The sequence below is a fragment of the Phodopus roborovskii genome, unplaced genomic scaffold, assembly GCF_943737965.1.
Source record: "Phodopus roborovskii unplaced genomic scaffold, PHOROB, whole genome shotgun sequence".
Lineage (NCBI taxonomy): Eukaryota > Metazoa > Chordata > Mammalia > Rodentia > Cricetidae > Phodopus > Phodopus roborovskii.
In genome coordinates, this window is record NW_026126645.1 from 9,217,229 (window position 1) to 9,238,313 (window position 21,085).

The following is a 21,085-nucleotide window of genomic DNA, read 5'->3' on the forward strand; positions in this document are numbered from 1 at the left end:
TTTTTTTTTTTTTTTTTTTAACTATTACTGAGGAGTCAGTTCCAGTGTCCCCAATCACAGAAAATCCTCTGCCTTGTATGGTAAGGGTGAGCATGGGGTGCTGTTCAAGACTTGATACACAAAAGGCACCCATGGAGCCTGTGGATACAAAACCAGCAGATCATGAAGATTTCTTTGAGAAGGAGTTTCTGAAGGTTTTCCACCTGGCCCATGCCAGGGGTAAAGTTTGCCAGGGTCCTCAGGTCCCAGTGAAAGACCTGCGGAGGGCATGGACCCTCACACCCCGACTCAGGAAAGGTGCCCCCCCAGATCACTCACGAGAAGCAGTCTTGATGCAAAAGCATGACATCTTTTATATTCCAGTGCACTGGGGTCCACAGCCATACTCCACATGAGGTAGAGGACTGGGAACCCTGGGTACAGGGTTCAGACAGCTTTTATAGTGTTACAACAAAGCCCGCGTATCACAAACCAATCATCACATAGCATCCAGTGTGGACCAATCAATTTGAACTATCCAAGCCCACACTTAACCTAGGAAGTCTGCTTTCACTAGGGCTTCTGGGTAGTGTGGCATGGCTCATTTCCTGTTCTCATTCACTCACAGGTGCTGTCAGTAAACTGCCCTGTCACAAACAGTCAAGAATTACCTTTTGCCTACTCACTGCTAGGAGGCAGAGTCTAGGGAAAATTAGGCTAAATTTTTCCATCCTTACACCAGTAAGCATTCACTTCCAGTTCCTGTATACAGCTTGGCTCAAATACCTCTAGAATACAAGAAAAGTATACACACATAGAATATGGCAAGAATAAATGTGCATAAATTGTATCAATATACGAAATGTCTTGAACATAAGTAAAAGTATACATACATAGTATATGGTAAAAATAATGTGCATAAAACATCATAAGTGGAAAGATTTCACACAATATCACAAAATATAAACTTAAATTTACATAGCTTACCACATATAAGAATATATAACAATATCAGCTGTAAAATACTATTATCTCACTCTTACTCCAATTCACAATAGGCTAATCTACCTATATCCCATCTAAACCATACCTTTCCCAACCATACCCTATTCCTGTCTGAAAGATAAACCCGAGTGTACGCATCACCTTCCATACCCAACCCTAAATAACTAAAACCAACCCAGAGAAGATGGCTATTATCCCAAAATTCCAAGGGCAGGGAAAGGGGGTGTCATTATCTTAAGGTTACTTCCTGCTGAAATGGGATGATGATTGCTCCATGGGATCCTGTAGGAAGAAAATTTTTAGCAATCAAATTTCTCAACAGAAACTGGCTGTGACATATGTAGCTAGTCACTGTGTGGCAGAAAATGCTTGACTATAGTTCTTTTTGAAACTCTGGCCAGGGTGTAATAAGAAGGTGCACCATTACAGCTAGCTAGTCATGAGTTGTCTTGAGCAAAACAGTCTCAAAACAGTTTTAGGGTGATGTTTGTAGTCCAGATGTATCAGGTTGAGTCAAGTGGAAACGATGACGTGGGGCCCCATCTCTTTCTGGAGAGTTCAAAGATTTCTGTTAGGAATTAGCATCAATATTAAAATAAAATTTTCAAGTTTTAAGGTATGCATAAGGGAAAGGCAACAATAAGCATTAAAATGGATGTGAGAAAATTAGGATTTCAGAGAGAAAATTGCGTATAAGAAATGATTCCCCAGATTTTGTTTTCTTCTGCCTTACACCAATTGGCTTCTTGATTTAAGGCAGAAACCATGAATTTAATCTAAAAAACATGCTTGAATTTAGAGAAGGAAAGCCAAATCCAATTTCAAAGCCAGCATTGGTTTACATGAGTTGGGACTTCAGGAATACTAGATAGTAAAGAGAAATAGATTTCTGTATAGAAATAGTTTACTAGAATTAAATATTTTTACCATATTTCAGATTCCTCTTCATTAAGTGATTGTCTCTGGAGAGCTGTCTTCTCTTCAGTAGGTACCTACATGTTCAGTGTCTTTTGGCCGTTTGATGATAGGTTTTCTCTGTTGTCCTGTATGAACAAGAACAGAACACATTCAATCCATCTCATGCTCTGTTTTACCTGAGACAGAGTTCCAGTCCCTAAGAATTGAACATTGACCTCATGCAGGGGCCATCTTCGAGGCCAAGATTTATTAGTTGTGATAGTTACATCCACCCCTGTGTCAAGTAACCCATCAGTCTATTATTCATCTTAACTATCAATCTAGGCCTTTGACTATTTATAGAGGTTTGCCAAAATATACATTTTTTATTTCTTTCTGTCATGTTGGATTCAACTTCCATCACTAGTTTGTCATCCAGAGCAGTATGGGTTTTTATAATAGGCACAGAATTTTCTAATTGTCCTGTGGGAGATTGTCTTCCACTGAGACTGGGAATGTTCAGTACACCTGTGACGTGGGGGCCTTCGAGAGGCCCCCCCCAAGGAGTTTCCCGATGGTAAAGGGTTTCCTTGCTTGCCTCTGGTGGATCTACACTCATTTGTCCAGTGTCTGCCTTTGCCACACCTTCTACATAACCCAGGAGGCTGAGGCCTTCTGTTCGATTCATTCCTGGGAATGTTATTTCTAGGGAAGCTTTGCCTACCATTTCTTTTTAGATGTCCTATCTTACCACAGTTATAACATCTGACATGTTGATATCTCTTCAAACCTTTGGATATGGCTTCTCCTACCCAAGCTTCTATGTCACCATAGTTAAGACCTCTGTTGTCTTGATGTCTTCTCAGACCTTTAGATATGGCTTCTCCTACCCATGCTTCAGTCTTATTGTCATTATACTCAATGTTGGCTGTATATAGGACCCATTCATCCAAGGGTGCTGATCGCATTTTTAAAGGCCAAAGCACCTGTTTGCATTGAGGATTCACATTCTCATAAGCTAAAGATTCTATGAGTATTTACCTAGAGTCTGTGTCTACTACCTCTAATTGTACTGCCCTAGATAATCTTTCTAGAAACACACTAAAGCGTTCTCTAGGTCCTTGCCTTTTCTTGGTATAGGATTCTATCCTCTCCCCTAATTCATGAACCTTATCCCAAGCATTCAGAGCTGCTGTGCTGCATAGAGACAAGATATGTTCATCATAGGCAGCTTGGGTTTCTGGGTCAGAATAAAGACCCTCACCAAGAATTTTATCTTGGGGAGCTTTATAATCTTTCTTTAAGCCCTGAAGTTCAAGAGCTTTTTGCTTCCTCTTTCCATGAAGGCCTCCATTCTAATTGAAAGGAGTTTTCAAGGACAGCTGATGTTAATTGACCCCAATTCTTAGGGTCACCTTGTTATTCCTTGCCCATGATTCTACCAATTGCTTCACATATGGTGAGTGCATGCCATAAGAGACTACTGCTTCCTTTATACCTTTTAAATCTTTCATACGTATTGGTTCCCACTGATAAGCAATGACACCTTTTGGGTGTTTTTTTCACAGCTGCTTTTTCATTAATAGATACAGGAAAAGCTCCCCTGACCCTAAATGGTGTGGAAAATTTTAAATCTTTTTCATGCCCTGTTACCTGTAGTTCTTCTTCTGATGTATCAGAAGGGCTTCTAAAGCCTGAAATCTATTCACCATTGTTTCTTTGAGTGTCTGAACTTCTTGAATCAAATAACTTTCTAGAGACTTCATTGCATCAGCCAGTTTCTTACTTTCTCCAACTAACAAATGATTCCATGTTTTTAATATTCTCATCCTTAGATATCATCTGAATGGCATGTAAACTGCCTTCCAGAAACAATGTTCTATCTGCTAACTTGCCATTATCCTCAGACATGGAAGAGATTCTATCATCTACTCTTTCTATGGAAGAGATTCTATCATCTACTCTTTCTATCTGATGTTCCAGTTTTTTAAACTTATTAGTAGCTTCCTCTGACCAGGAACGAGCTGTGTCTGCTAGCGTGTTAATGCATTGCATTGTTTCTGTTCTGGTTATTGAGGCATCAGACATGGAACAAATTCTGTTTTCTACTTGGTCATTTTTATGTTCCACGGTTTGTATTCTACCTGTCAGTCCTCAAATGCCATCTTCAATATTCTGAACCTTTTTTTCTAAGCATTCTATGCTTTGAATTCTATCATTTTCCATGTTTCGAATCCTTGTTACTAAGTCTCCTACAGTTTGTACAAGTTAATTATTTTTTGCTGTAATCTCAAACCATTTCTTTAAGAATATCATGTTAATGATGAAACCCATTGCTATTACACAATAAAAGTACGGGCTCGAGAGATGGCTCAGCCTTTAAAGTCTAGGCTCATGACCAAAAACAAAATAAAAGTACATATTGGTCCAGTCATAATTTTCTTCTGCTAAAATTCCTTCTACATATGAAGTAAAAATAATTCCTAAAGTCCTGCATTGTAAAATTATCTGCCATAGGTATGGAAAAATTGATCTCAGATATTATATCAGCTTAAATTGCAAAGGATGTTACAATTACTTTAGGTGTAATTCTGCTGTCCTGGAACTTTGATGCTTTTAATTGTAGATCTAAGCATGTGGTAGTTATGCCTGGAGGTGTACCACCAAATAGTGTGCAGCCACACAGAGGACCCGTCTGAATCCGGTTCTGCCCGGAAGTGTACCTCCAAATACAGTCCGGCAGCAGGCGATCCTTTTGATCCCGGTCCCTGTAGAATAGCTCTTAACAAACTATGGCAAGCTAAATTTTGTTAGACAACTGAGTAAAAGGAGTCTTGTGGAATTGCCAGGACCATAGGGCTAACCGCGGGGAACGCACAAGCAGTGCGGGTGCCAAGAGGCTCTGCATGAATGCAAAGTGCGGAAATGGGCAAAAAACGAGAAGCAGTGAGTGCCTTCTCATTCCCACTGTGGAGGCAAAGGAGTTGTAGGGCAGAGGCAAATGTCCACCTGGTTAGGCAAGGGACCCTGTCTGTTTGGGATGGTGAGGGAGGGGAGGGACGTCTGCCACCTGGGTGAAATCCAGGTCCCATAAAAATCCTAATCCCGCTTCTGACACCAGATATTGAGGTTAAATAAGGATCAGGATAAACAAATAGGGCGAATAGATATTTATTCAGGGAGAAATAACTTACAATCTAGGCAGATGAACACCAGCAAGTTCCACCGGATGCTCTCCTGTCCGTGTCCCCCCAGCAAGAAAGAGTGCCCTGGCTCTTCCTCAGACCTCCTTCCACAGGTCACTTCTGCCCCTGGCTCCACCCCCAATGGGCATGGTCAGTGCCACAGAAGGAGATAAAGTAAATATCTCACTACAATCCCTTGTATTTTTTTTTTTTTTGAGACAGCAACAGCATTTCTCTGTGTAACCACAGTATAATCCTGGAACTAGCTCTGGAGAGCAGGATGACTTGGAACTCTCAGAGATTTGCCTGTCTCTACCTCCTGGGTGTTTTGATTAATGGTGTGTGCTGCAAGATACACAGCAGACCCAGAGACAGATATTAGGGTTCAAGCTTAGGTGAAATATAGAGAAGAAAAGCAGCCAAGCCACTACCTCTTTGTAAGGAGTAAGTTTTTTCCTCCTGCTGCTGGTCTTGTCCCGCCGCCGCGCCAGCCCCAATTAACACACTGAGACTCTGTATTTGATATAATGCTCTTGGCCAGGTACTAGTTTCTTATCGGCTATCTCTGTCTTAAGTATTAACCCATTTTTGCTAATCTATGTATTTCTACGTGGTCTCCTCTTACCCTCGGAGAGCCGGCTGGCGTCCTGCTCTCTCCAGACTTTCCATCTTGAGTCCTCCTTACTCCTTCCTTTTTCCTCCTTGTCTCCTAGTCCCTCCTATCTTCTTTTCCTATTGGCTAACAGTGCTTTATTCATTAGCCAGTATGAGAAACATATATACAGAATGACATCTCCCATCATCTCTTACCTTTGTGTCAGGCTGAAATGGCTCATCTGTCCCCACAGGCTGGAGAATCCTGAGACTGACTCCTGAAGACCCTGCTTCTACCTTTTATACCTCTCTAGTGCTGGGATTAAAGGTGGGATCACTGTAACTGTGTCCTGGGATTGAAGGTGTACCTGACTTCTATGGCTAGCTAGTATGGCTGCTTTGCTATTTCCATCTAAACTGGCTTTAATAAATCGGGAACAATATATCACAATAGGTGAGTGCTACCTCCTCACTAAATTAGCATTTCTTTTCTTTCTTTTTTCTTTTTCTTTCTTTCTTTCTTTCTTTCTTTCTTGCTTGCTTGCTTTCTTTTGTTTGTGTTTTGTTTTGTTCTTTTTTTTTGAGACAAGGTGTTTCTTTGTACCTTTGCAGCCAGCCTATCCTGGAGTTGAATAAAGTGAGATCCCACTTCCTTTGCCTCCCAAGTACTGGGATTACAGGTGTGTACCTCTACCACCCATCCACAGGAGGACCCCTTACAAGCTTATTTGCTGTGCTGTGTACAGGCTGATCTTTTGGCCTCACCTGTAGTCCATAAATTAGTCAACTCTGCTGAGGTCTGGGAGCCTACCACTTCTGATGGGCCATCAAGTGGCCATTACTCAGGATGAGAAAGAAGGCACTAAGTCAACATCTGCCTGGAATTCATAGTGACTCAAGACCAGTATCAGGGATTTAGGAGACCTTGTGTCCCATGGGAAAACATGAAATGATCCATGAGTGGTTAATGGTGACACTGGCCTGGGATATACATAGGGGCGTTCACATCTTTCCGTATAGGGAAGAGAAGGAACTGAGACTGGATTGAATGAGGAGACTTTAATCCTGAGTGTTGGGAATAAAAGGTAAGAGCCACTACACTGAAATTTATTTGAGGATATTCAGACTTTCCTAAAATAGGCATGACTGTTTTTGAACTCCAAATCTTTCTGGCTGTGTACAGATTCCTGAGCCCATTTTTTTGATTTCTAGTAAGAATGTTCTATAGTTCAACCCCTTTGGAATCCCTTCAATAAGGCTTAACTGATTAGGGTTTTGTAATTGTTTTAAGTATAATTTCCCTGAAGTGTAGCTTACAAGTTATTCTGGGATGTACTACTTGCTTTGTGAACACAAACACATGACCCTGATGAGCTGAGAACTGATCTCGTGGAATGTGGTTGTTTCAGCCTTGACTATTTGACTTGACATTATCTGAGAGTGACATTAAAAGAAGAAATATCCAGGACCCACATAGAAGACACACATGAAATCTACAATTAAGGTTACCAGCATAGAAGATCACATATACAGGATAGGCACTGGGTCTTGAGGAGACATCATATCTACATATGAAAGACCTTAGTTTGCAAAGAAAAAAAGATAAGAAGTTTCTCACAGGTATTGGCCCAGAACAAGGAAATAGGCCCCAACCCTGGATCAAATGGTTCCAGATGAACAGCACTTTCTGGGTCACCCCTAAACAATGGACAGTCTGGGGACTTTACAAGGTACATTCTGTGGGATTTCCTTTGAAGAAAAACAGGTCACACCTGGGTGACCTTTCAAACATGAGATCATATTTTGTAATCAATTACCTTTTCCCTAATGCATGTATGCTGATTTGCAATTTTTGTATATAAAAAGAGCCTAAAACCTTTGAGGTGTGTGCAGCTTTCCCTGAGATTGCTGACACCTGAGTTCAAGGTCACCTTCAGTTACAATGTCTCTTAATAGATAGCCTGAAAACTTGACAGCCAATCCTATATCATAACTCTACAAATAGGCAAGCAAACAAAAATACATTTAGGAGAAGGCATCAGTAAATCTCAGAATCCTGGATTCTAGAGTCACTGTTTATGCTCCTGGAGATCTGTGACCACATGGAGATACCAAATTAATCCAAAACTAGGTACATAAATAGAAACTAAAAAATAAAACTGTTGGAGAATGATTCAATGAATAAGTGAGTAACATTCAGGCTAGCCTTGGCTTTTCTGAATTTTTTTTCACGAAAGGAACAATGTCCTACTAGACAGTGATGAAAAAATGGATGTCATCTGTTAGAACTCAAGCATCTGATCAGATGGCTGCTATTGGTTGGGAGGTGGAGTGGGGAGGAAGAATTGAGAGGAAAAGAAGTGCTACTTTTCCTGTCTGAGGCTGAGTCTTCACTGTTGGTCCTCAGCATGTAATGAGTCCCTGATTCTCCATGTCAAAGGTTCAGTCTCTCTCTCCTCTTATTAAATGGAACAGCATTGTCTCCAAATATCTCCAAAACACTTTGAACAGACATGCTCTGTGTCTCTAATGTGTCCCTCGAGTCCTAGCATTCATTTCTCAGAGGCCAGCAGTAATCTCTCATCTTTTATTCCCAACAAGAACATAAGGAGGCCTCCAGGCCATAGACACAGAATCCTGAGCAATTTATACATCTCCTACTCAGAAAATATACCTTTTCCGGCTGTCTTATACCTCTGAGGGTCTCCAAAAGTTCTGAACAATGTTGGGAAAATCTATCTGGTAGGACATAGCCAGTGATACTATAGACTTCTTCAGGGGCAGGGTACCTCTCCAAGGTGAGCTCTTTCAGGTTGGCAGTGTGCTGCAGCAGATTCTTAAGGCCGGACAGAGACAGGAAGTTCCATGAAAAATTGACCTCAACCAGCTGGGAACACTGACTCAGGGCAGGGAGGAGGACACTGAATTGTAAGTCCGTGAGTGAACAACCCTTCAATTTTAATGTCTTCAGAGAAGATTTCAGTCTCTCTAGCAGTCTTCCTAGAAGTGGATGACTTAAATCTAAAAAGTTGACACCACTCAGGTCCAGATGTGTGAGGTGATGGACTCTTGGGTACTGGGACAGATAATTCATGTCTGATTCTGAAAGCATGCAGCAAGTGATTGCAAGAGTTTTTAAGGGACTCTCCAAATACCTACAGAAAGACAATGATGTTTATGTTAGTAAGTATAAAAGTGGTAGAGAAAGGGAGATGAGTTCAAGAAAGTGGAGGCTAGTTAGTCGTAACATCGTGAAGGCCATGCCCAGGATGTTTCCTCTTGGAGGGTTAATAAAACATACACCATCATTGTGACTGTGTCTATCCATAAATCTGTTTCCTCTGCATTGTCAAGTACAAAACTACATCAGCGGAAATCAAGGACCACCTAGGGGAAACTTAGAGCCATCCCTGTATGAGCCAACATTGGTCTCCATGACTCCCACCTGCCCAGCACAACCTCTGTCCTGCTTACAGGGCTTCCCTGTGGCACAAATCACTCTCAGTTATTCTCCATTGACTCAGGCCCTACATGTGCCCAGAGAAGCCCTGTCCCTTGGAGAATCAGAGTGACATATAAACTATGCATACGTTCTGAGGACAGTGCTGACATGGGGCAATATGTGGTTTAAAACCTTGTCCCCTCTGGAGATGTGTTTTCCCCTCACATGGGTGACTAATAAAGACTTTTTCATGATAATGGATGCTAAAGTAGCAGAAAGACTACTAGATCAATGATCCTAAGGTCATATCCGTGTGTACTCACTAGTGGCTGGGAAGCCCCACGTGTCATTGATGTGTCATGTAACAATGGAAGACTCTTCGCTAGCCTGTGGAACAAGCTCTTTATCTTTCCTCACCTGAGCACTTGGTCCAGTCTTTCAAGGAGGAAGAAGGCAGCATTCAAATATAGATACTGGAGCTTGGTGAGTTGGGAGAACTGGGAAATGATCTGTCTTATACTCAATAGTTTCAACTCATTGTTCCTAAGCCATTCAATGGGTATGAAGATTTCATTGAGAAGGAGTTTCTGAAGGTTTCTCATCTGGCCCAAGCCAGGGGCAAACATTGAGAAGGTTGTCAGGTCCCAGTAAGCATTCACTTCCAGTTCCTGTATACAGTTTGGCTCAAATACTTCCAGCAGCTCTAGGGGGTTATAGACAGGGAGGGCCCAAAACTCCAGCTTTTCACAGATCACTTGCAGCACATCTTTTCTCTGCTGGGCCCAGCAGTGGAAATATTCCAGGTATTTGCAGAGATTGCTGGAATTGAGGGAAAGGTTCATCACCACAGTCACAACCTCTTTTCCCTGTCTTTCGGGATGGTGCACCACTGGTTGGGTCTCTCTGACGACATCTGGGGAGCAGACACCATCCTCTGTTCCAGCCCACACATTCCAGAAGTTATGATGGGCATCCCGAAAATCAAGCACCTCTAGTTTGCAACTCCTGCTGGTCAAACAAGAAGGGGATTCAAATGGCAGGACTAACAATGTATAATCTGCTTTCACCTCACACATCCACTCCCCTTGAAAGCATTCTGGAAAGTAAGACTCGATCCCTTTCTAGGGGCTGGCGACAGAGGCCATGGTAGACTCATTGTGTGTTGACTACATCTCTTAGCAGTGTGCTCCATGCACCACTGTCTCTCTTCCTTTATTCACTTCTCTAAGAAAGCTCTGATTCAACTCCATCTACATTCTGAACTCTGTAGTCACTTCTCTGCATCCACTATTCCCCTCCATGCTCACACTTTCTCACTCACCTAGGTCGATCCTTCTGCTGAATAAGCAAATCAAGACCATCCAGTACAGCCTTCAAGATCTTCAGGTCAGGATTCTTCATCAGGGCTCCCACAGGAAGGCATGTGAAGGGCCAGGCTGCTACCATAGCCCTCAGGATATTTTTCTGTTTCCCCTTAAAGGCAACTTTGAATAGTGGTGGGAAGAGTTCAATGGGTAGCTTATTCAAAGCAGAGATAGCCAAGGCTTCATTTTTGAGCAGGCTACTTCTTGCCAGCATCTGGAGTGTTGATGGGGAGCTCATTCTGACCTGCACATAGACAGGTGCTATAGAAATACCCAGAGGAATAATCACTTTCAGGAAAAGGATTTTAGCATGCTGCTTTGCTCCTTCATTGCATAAACCATGCAGGCCTTTATTCTAGAAATTTTGGAAACCCTGTGTTTCCTATTACTCACTGTCTGTCTTTCTTATGCCATAGGTCCCTCAAAAGCCTCATGGACATGAGCACCTATGGGAACAAATTTTCCTTTTATTCTGCCAATCATGTCTGTTCCCTATAATCCTTCTGCCCTGGGCAATGAGAAAGTGGAGGGTAGGGGAGGCAGACTCATTTGTGGGATACCATCTTCTAATGTTTCTCATGATCGTCAAGAGCAAAGTGAAAGATCCCACAGCCAAGTATGCCTTGCATTCAATCAATGGAAGTTGTTGGAGAATATGTGAAATGGATAGTCACTATGATTTTAATACTTCAGACTTGGAGCCACACTAAGTTCTAGACTACTCTATGTGAGTTTGAATACTGAGAATTTGTCAGCTTGATGCTTTTCTGAGAATCATGGTCAACTGTCTGCTTCTATAGAATTTTCTTCATCTTCAGTTAACAAGTCTATAATACCTTTGAATTAAATACTTTTAAGGTACACTGGAGTTGTTGGTCAGTACTTGCTCAGTGTGTCTTAGCCCTCCAATATTGCAAGCCTAGCACTCTCTTAAAGGGCACAGCACTTTAGCTCCAAGTCTTAGTACTCATAACACTAAATACATATGGTATTGAAGGCTAACCTGGGCTAAATGAGATTTTCAGGTTCAAACAGCCAAACCAAACATAACAACAAAATCAATATTACCTAGATGACCTGATACTGCTGATCCTGGGTAAGGTTGTGTGTCCTCATGGGGGTAAATGACTTCCCTGATCAGGACACACCCAGGATCCCAACCCAGCAGGTCTGGTAGTCACTAGAGGAATTCAACAAATAGTGTCTACCCTGGCCTTGTTAACCCTTACATCCCATTTCTTATCACACCTTCCCTTCATAGCCCCACCTCCCAGACAAATCTACCATCTGATTGGATAAGTGAGCATGTCCCCACCCAACCCTACTTGGACTTTTACATCCATTGCTTGAGTGAATCAGATGTGGGGAAGCAGGAAATCACAGATTGCATTCATGATCCCAAAGCCTCTCTAACACTTGTTCATGACCCTGCATGGGTGGATTGTGCCTTTAATCCAAGCACCCGGGGAACAGATGCAGGCAGGTCTCTGTGAGTTTAAGGCCAGCCTATTCTACAGAGAGATTTCCAAGACAGTCTCCAAAGCAATACTAGAAACCTAATCCTGAAAAACCAAAAACACAACAAAACAAGCAAACAAAGAAACTTCTCCCCAAATACTCAGTTCTGGGATTCACTGTCTTCATTACATTTAGACATTTGTAATTTTTCCATATAAATTGGATCAATGTAGCTTGGTCAAATCTGAACTCATTATGCATTCTGAGCTGACCTAGAAGTCTCAGTAATCCTCCTACCTGAGTATAGTGGTATGGCTTGTATGTGACCAGTTTGATTAAATCTCCCATCAGGAAAGAGAATGAACTGAGTCTATGGTGACAGTAAAAACCCATTCCTCAAGTCACCTGAAACAATAAGGATTTGCCTAGATATTGTTAATTAATTATTAAATTAATTAATTTTATGTTCGTGACAACTTTCCTTTTTATGGAACCATTGCCATGATGAGTGGAATCAACAATGGGCTTTCAATAACATTCCCACCTTAGCGGAAGAGTATCTACACAGGGCATGTTCAGGTTGAATATATCTACTTTCAGGACAGAGAATGAACTGAGTGAGAGCCTGGTGTAAATAGGAAATTACTTATATTTTTCTTTTGACACAGGATTTCTCTGTGTAACCAAATTTTAGTTTGCAGAGCAAGGATGTAGGAAAGGGGCAGGAGAATAATTCTTGCAAGCAGAATATAAAAAATCACAAATAATGGATGTGTATATGGGTGGAAAATTCAGGAATTATGAGAACAAGAAAGGTTACTATGGTGATGGGGCTAGTGGTTATATGCTAGACTGATCTTGTTAAATAGAGCTAGTTACTGAATCATCAATTGTTTGTGGAATAACTGAAGGCTCTAAATGTACAGCCAGAGAAAGCCAGAGTAGGAAAGAAGTTTCTCACAGTTCTTGGCCCACAACAAGGAAATAGGCCCACAACCATGGAACAAATGGTCCCAGATGAACAGCCCTGTCGTTGTCATACCTAGCCAATGGACAGTCTGGGGACTTTCCAAGTCATTCTATGGCTTTTCCCTTAAAGAAGAACAGATCACAGCTGGGTGATCTCTCAAACGAGATCATACTTTCCCATGCATGTATGCTGATTTGTGGTTTGACTCTATAAAAAGGAGCCTAAACTCTTTGAGGGGGGTTCATTTTTCCCCAAGATTGCTGACACCTGAGTACACTCTTTCCATGAACACCTCTTGCTTGTTACATCTACTGGTTTTGATGTTTGTGCAGCGGGGCTCACCCATCAGCCCATCAGGACCCCACAAGTAGGGTCCAACAAAACTAGTTCTGAGACCAGGCTGTCCTGGAAATCTACATCCCATGTGCTGCTATTAATGTTGAGAGTAGCAAGATATGTAACAGATCCAGAGACAGATTTTAGGGTTCAAGTTTAAATTGAAATACAGAGAAGCAAAGTAGCCAAGCCACTACCTCTTACCTTTACCACAGGCTGAAAGGCTGATCTGTCTCCACAAGGTCTCATCAAGTTTCTGACTGCTTCCACTCCTTGGTGAGGCTGGAGAATCCTGAGGCTGAATATTGAAGTTCCTGTTCGACCTTTTATACTGCTCTAGTGCTGGGATTAAAGGTGTGAGCTCTGTAACTTTGTCCTGGGATTAAAGGTGTGCCGGACTTGCATGTCTAGCTAAGATGGGTGCTTTTCTATTTTTTTTTTTGTTTCTTTTTTTTCTTATTTTACATATCAATCCCAGTTAGCTCTTCCTCCCTTCCACTCTCCACCTCTGTCCCTCCCTTCCTCCTATGCCCTCGGATCACCCTCCCATCCCCTTCCCCCTCCCCACTCTACAAGTAGGGTGATGCCATCCAGGAGAGATCAACAAAATCTGTCAAGTCATTTGGTGTAGTGTCTAGGCCCTCTATCCTGCCACTAGGTTAAGAGAATATCTCTCCAGGGGGGAATGTGCTCCCCAAGTCCTTTTGTGCACCAGGGACACATCCTAGTTCCACTGTCAGAGGTCCCTCAGACTGTCCAGGCCTCCTATCTGAGACCCATGTTCAGGGGATCTGAGTGAGTCCAGTGCTGGTTTTCCAGCCATCAGTCTGGGATTTCATTAGCTCCCCCTTTATCAGGTCAGCTGTCACTGGGGGTTTCTGTAGCCTGGTCTGTCCCCATTTTCTTATCACAACTCTGAGATACCATCTTACTCCTGCTTTGCCACCACCACCTTAGTGAATTAGGATTTTTTTTTTTTTTTACTTTTTGTTCTTTCTCTCTTTTTTCTTTCTTTCTTTTGTGGTTTTGTTTAGATAGGGTTTTACTGTGTAGCTTTGGATCCTATCCTGAGGTTGAATTAAGTGAGATCCCCCTTCTTCTGCCTCCCCAGTATTGGGATTAAAGGTGTGGACCTCTATCACCCAGCTAAATGAGAACCGCTTACAAGCTTGTTTGCTGTTCTGTGTAGAGGCTGACCTTGTGGCTTCACTTGTAATCCATTACAGAGTCAACTCTGCTGAGGTCTGAGAGCCTACCAATTCTGATGGCCCATCAAGTGGCCATTACTCAGGATGACGAGAAAGCATGCACAAAGTCACCACCTGTCTGGAATTTAGAGTGACTGAAGACCAGTATCAGGGATTTAGGAGACCTTGTGTGTGGGAAAATATGTAAGGAGTAAGGTTTTTCCTGCTGGCCTGGTCCCACCACGGCACTAGCCCCAATTAACACACAGAAACTCTGTATTTGATATAATTCTGTTGGCCAGGTACAAGTCTCTTAATGGCTAGCTCTGTCTTAAGTATTAACCCATTTCTATTAATCTAAATATTTCCACCTGACCTCATCTTATTGTAGAGTGGGCCAGTACCTCTGTTCTATCCTCTCTCTACATGCTGCCTCCTCCCTCCACTTCCTCGAATCCTCCTTGTCTCCTAGTCCCACCTATCTTGCTTTCCTATTGGCCAACAGTGCTTTATTCATTAACCAGTATGAGAAACATATTTTACAGAATGACATCTCCCATCAAAAATATGAAATGCTCTGTGAGCTGCTCATGGAGTCAGTGGCCTGGGAGGCATATCGGGGCTTTCATATCTTCCCATGCAGGAAAGAGAATGAGCTGAGACTGTGTTTAAGGCAAACTCTAATCCCTGGTGTTGGGAATAAAGGTAAGAGCTACCACACTGGAATTCCTTTGAGGATTTTCAGACTTGCCTAAAACAGGCAAGGCTTTTCTTGAACTCCAGATCTTTCTTCCTCTGTACAGATTCCTGGGTCCATTTTAGAATTCTAGTAAGAATATGTTCTATACTTCAATTCCTTAGAAATCCCTTCACTAACTGGGTTTTATAATTATTTGAGTAATAATTTCCTGAAATGTAGCTTACAAGTTGTTCTGAGATCTGCTACTTGCTCTGTGAACACAAGACACATATCCGAGCTGAGCTGATAACTGATCTCTCAGAATGTGGTTACTTCAGCCTTGACTATTTGACTTGATATTGTCTGAGAGTGACATTAAGAAAATGAAATATCCAGGACACACATAGAAGACACACCTGCGAATTACAATTAAGATCAATAGCATAGAAGATCACAAGTCCAGAATAGACATACTAGCCTCAAGGGACATTGTATCTACATAAAATTAAACAAAAACAGATAGATATATGTGGCTCAAACTCACAGCAATTGTAAACTGGGCTCAAACCCCACAATTAGTCCACCTATATGAAGACATAACATATCTTATTTGATCCCATAACCTGAACAAACCTGAAGCAAACTACATAGACCACACTGTTCTGGATTCCTTTTACTTTTTCCACAAAGTGCTGACACTACAGGCTCCTGCCAACAGGTCAGGTGTAACAAGTTAAATACATGACCCAGAGACCGATATTGGGGTTCACAGTTGAAGTTGAATATCAGAAAAGCAAAGCATCTGACTACTTACCTCAGATTCCAAGGGCTGATTTACATAACACCCTTTCACCAAACCTACAACTACTGCCTTTCTCATAATGCCTGGAATGAATGAATGCCTTATACTTAATACTAACATCTCTTCTATCTCTTATACCCTCTGGTGCTGGGATTAAAAACGTGTGATCTGCTAATCTTTTAGGCTGATTCAATATCATGTATCCCTGGGTGGCCTTGAACCTATAGAGATCAGTCCTTCTCTTAGTTCTGAGTCCTAGGATTAAAAGTGTGCACCACTATCATATAGCTTCCCCTGCAGGGATTAAAGGCATGTTCCATCAGTGCCTGATCTCTGTAGTGTGAGGCTGATTTTGCTTTCCTGAATACTCAGTCAAGCTTTGATAGATCATAAATAATACATCATTACAGCCAGATACCTGTGCAGTGTTTAATAGCCGAATGCACTAACCAGGCATCATAGCTAAGTGAGAGAATACCAACACTCTCAATGATAGACAAGAGCATGCTACAGAATGAATTCCATACAGGTAGGATATTCATTGCCTCTGCTCTCAGGAAAACCATACTTTAAAAAGCAAATGAAACTAGATGTGTTTGATACTGTTTTACTTGAACAAGATCAAACAACACACTGGAAGCTCTATTCCTTTTAGACTCCATGGACTGATATCTCTGTGTTAGACTCACCGTCTTTTGGGTGTTCACATTCCGTTGTATTGTTTAGAACTGATGTTGGGGAAGTTATTTCTCTTTGTTTGGCCTCATATTTCAGACAAAGTCTGACTGTAGGTGGCTACTATTGTTTCCTTTTCTCAGTATAGCATCTCATCTTTATTCTCTGCTGGTGACACTCTGACTCAGCCTTCCTCTTGCCAGCAATATTAGTTTGGTTGTGCTTCCTATACTCCCTGCCTGGATATTGACCAATCAGTGTTTTACTAACTCTATTAGAGTGAAAATCTTCACAATTTAACAGAGGACCATTCCACAGCAATTGCCTGAGTCACATGCCCAAATCGCACAGCCTCTGCTTTCCACAGACCTTACCTGCCAGGGAAAGAGGGGGAGCTCCTAGCACAAGATCACTGCTGTGGTGATGGTGGAGACCTCAGGTCCCACTTCTAATCACCGGTTGGATTTAAGAGCACAGTACATCTCTCTGGGGTGTGAAGTCTCTCCAAAGCACCCTTGATCCTATAGACCCCATCAAACTGGAAACACAGCTCAGGTGTACATCCTGTTTGGAAGGGATCAAGAAAAAGCCTGAAGTCTAACCCAAAGTTTTGATGATGAATAGACTGTGCTCAACTCTCCAGTCACTCAAAGGAAGCAAAGCAATCACTCATTTTCCAGTCTAACCTCAGTCTCCAGTCACTGAGCTTAACCTGTCTGGAACATCTGAGGGCATCTGTTAAAGGAGTGCTGTTAGCTAAGTACAATTCTTGGTTACCCTGTAGGATGAATCTGAATCCATCATATGGAAAGACTCAATTTGGGGCAAACATCATCTGCCTTGCTTTTTAATCCCACCAATCCTCTTCCATAGCATTTGCCATAACTAATCTCTTGATCTCTCCCTAGGTGCCTGAACAACCCCTTGGGGACCCTGTCAGTCACTGACTGCTGGCTCTCACATTCAGACCTGGATTACCTGAGCCAGTGCCTGATTGTGAGCTCAAACATTTGGACCTTGTAGTGCCTGAGCTGTGGTCTGTTCCACGAATTGGGCGAAGGCCTAGAGATTGAAATAAAGACAAGACAGCGGGTCATTCATTCAATGGCAATGTCAGAATGCCAAATGCCAAATGCTGTTTATTGAGGGGAAAGAACGGGCTTAAATACTGACTTACAGCACAGTGGAAAATTACAGGAGTTTTAGACTTAGCTCCTCCCTATGAGGGGTGTGTTGTCACAAGGTGTGTGGCATCAAAATGGAAGAGTACCAACAACAGCCTTGGGGCAAGGAGTTCCAGCCAACAGCTTCAGGCTTACTCAAAGTGTCTCAGGGGTTCATGCAGGGTCCTACAGGTCCCCCTTTCTTTTAATATAAGCTAACACCTGCCTTAGGTGGCAGAGGAAGTCAGTATAATTCCTTACCCATCATTGGAGAGGTCACCCAGGCCGGTAACCTTCTTGTTGGATATTTGCCCCCTCTGCCTTACCCATCTATGGTGAATAGTTTGTCAGCCACATGTGGACAGAGGCATTTTCTCTTGAGCCAAAGACAGTATCTGTCTTGTTTGAAATTTGGCCTGGGTTTAGTTGTGGGTGTTTGCTTATGTTTCCAACAGGTACTAGATGAGGGCTCCATGATGGTGGCTAAGTTAGTTGTTGATCTCACTATCAGGGAAGGGCATTTATGGTAGCCTTTCCACAGTTGCTCAAATTGTTAGTTGGAGTCAGTCTTGTAGGTCTCTAGACCTTTCTTTAGGTTCAGTTTTCTCTTCAAACCAATATTGGCTCCCAGTTTTATGTTCTCTCTCTCCCTCTCTTTCAGGGAAATTATAATTCTATCAATTACAAAGCCCTAATCGGTGAAGCTTTATTGAAGAGTGTCCAAAGTAATTTAACTATAGAACAGATTCCTACTAGAATTCCTGTATGAGCCCAGGAAATTGTACAGATCCAGAAATGTCTGGAATTGAAGGACTGTGTTGCCAGTTTTAGGCAAGATTGAAAATACTCAAATTAATTCCACTCTGGTGGATCTTACCTTTATTCACAACACTCAGGATTAAAGTCTTTGCATTCAACCCAGTCTCAGTTCATTCTCTATGTACATCTCAGGCCAGTGACACCATGAACAGCTCACACAGCATTTCTTGTTTTCCACTGGAACAAAAAAAGCCACCTAAATCCCTGATACTGGTCTTGAGCTCACTCTGAATTCCAGGCAGGTTCCTTCTTTGTCATCCTCCTGAATAATGGCCACTCCATGGGCATCAGAATTGCTAGGCTCCCAGACCTTAGCAGAGTTGACTATGTTATGCAATACAAGTGAGGCTAAAAGATCGGTCTGTACACAGCACAGCAAACAAGCTTGTAAGAAGTCCTGCTGCAGCTGGATGGTGGAGGTACACGCCTTTAATCTCAGTACTTGGGAGGCCAAGGAAGAGGGGCCTCACTTTATTAAAGTCCAGGATAGGCTGCAAAGGTACACAGAAAAACCTTGTCTTAAAAAATAAAAGAAAACAAAACCCACACAATAGAATGAAAGAAAGAAATAAAAAAAAAAAAAAAATAAGAAAGGAGTAATGAAAGAAAAGAAATTCTAATTTAGTGTGGTGGTGGCATTTCTCTGTGTTGATCCATTGTTCATGACATTTAAAGCCACTGGAGATCAAAATAGCAAAGCAGCCCTACCAGCTAGCCATAGAAGTCAGGCACACCTTTAATCCCAGGACACAGTTACAGAGCCCACACCTTTATTCCCAGCACTAGAGTGGTATAAAAGGTAGAAGCAGGGGATTGAGTAGTCAGTCTCAGAATTCTCCAGCCTCTCCGAGGAGAGGAAGAAATCTGAAACTTGGTGAGAGTTTGTGGAGACAGGATCAGCGCTTTCATCCTGACATAAAGGTAAGAGGTATGGCTTGGCTGTTTTGCTTCTCTATTTCTGCTAAGGGTGAACCCCAATATCTGTCTCTGGATTTGCTATGTATCTTGCTACACTCAACATTAATAGCAACACATGGGAGTTAGAGGCAGGCAGAACTCTGTGAGTTCCAGGATAGCTTAGCATGGTTCCAGGAATGTAGGGTGGTACCTGAGAAACTCTGTCTCAAAAAGCAATACAATTGATTTTCTAACTTTCAACAGGATCTAACTCCATTCAATCTCTGTCCTGAAAGTAGATCTAATCAACCTGAACATGTCCTGTTTAGATACACTTCCACTAAGGTAGGAAGGTTACTGAAGCCCTCTGTAGATTCTGCTCATCATGGCAATGATTCCATAAAACAGAAAGCTGATAAAAACTATAAAATTAATATATAAAAATACGTAGACAAATCCTTAGTGTTTGAGATGACTTGGAGAATGGGCTTTTACTGTCACCATAGACTCAGGTCATTGTCTTTCCTGATGGGAGAGCTAATCAATCTGGTAACACACAAGCCATACCGCTACATTCAGGTAGGAGGATTACCAAGATTTTCATATTCAGCTCAGAATGAAAAAAGAGTTCAGATAGGGATGAGCTCCAATTTATATGGAAATCTTACAAATGTCTACATGTAATCATGAGAGTAAATCCCAGAATTTAAAATGTAGAAAAAGTTTTTTTGTTTGTTTTGTTTTGTTAATTTTTGGTTTTTCAAGACAGGGTTTCTGTGTATTGCTTTGCAGTCTGTACTGGAATTCAATCTGTAGAACTCTTGAACTCACAGAGATCTGCCTGCCTCTGTGCCCCAGGTGCTGGGATTAAAAGTGTGACTCACCAATGCCTGTGCATGATCCAGTTTTAGAGATGCTCTGAGTCTTTAGTACAATCTGGGCTTTCCCCCTTTCCCACACCTGATTCACTCAAGCCACAGATGTGAAAGTTCAAGTATGATTGGGTGGGAACCTGCTCAAATATCCAATCCGATGGCAGCATTTGGCTGAAGGTGAGGCTATGAAGGGAAGGATTAAGAGGATATGGGCATATAAGGGTCATCATGGCCAGGGTAAACACTGTTTTTTGGATCCTCAAGTCACTACCACACTTTCTTGGATTGGAACACCTGTTATGTGTGTGCTCAGATCAGGTAAACCATTCAACTCCATCAGGGCATACAACCTTACCAAGGATCTCCAGTCTCTCAGGTCACCTTAATAACCTTGGTTTTGTTATTTGAAGCAGAAAATCTCATTTAGTCCAGATTAGCCTAGAATTCCATATGTAGCTTAGTGTTATGAGAACTGAGACTTGGAGTTAGCCTGCTGTGCCCTTTAAGAGATTGCTGAGGTTGCAATATTCAAGGGCTAAGACACACTGAGCAAGGACTCACAGACAACTCCAATCTGGCTGAAAATCATTTAATTCAAAGTTATTACAGACATGTTAACTGAAGATGAAGAAAATTCTCTAGAAGCCAACAGATGGCCATGAGTCTCAGGAAAACATCAAGTGGACAAATAGTCTGTACTCAAACTCCTAAAGAGTGGTCTAGGGCTTTTCATGGCTCCAGGTCTAAAGTTTTGGAAA

At 42.0% G+C, this 21,085-nt stretch overlaps 1 protein-coding gene across 1 annotated transcript; it reads right to left on the reverse strand.

The window, feature by feature from the left end:
- Positions 1 to 8,247: 8,247 nt before the first annotated feature.
- LOC127213232 (PRAME family member 12-like) lies at positions 8,248 to 10,704 on the reverse strand. The gene is made up of 3 exons (XM_051173538.1): positions 10,424 to 10,704; positions 9,520 to 10,110; positions 8,248 to 8,815 (listed from the first exon to the last, which is right to left on the reverse strand). Exons 1-3 carry the CDS (start codon positions 10,702 to 10,704, stop codon positions 8,248 to 8,250), a joined length of 1,440 nt encoding a protein of 479 aa, XP_051029495.1.
- Positions 10,705 to 21,085: the final 10,381 nt, after the last annotated feature.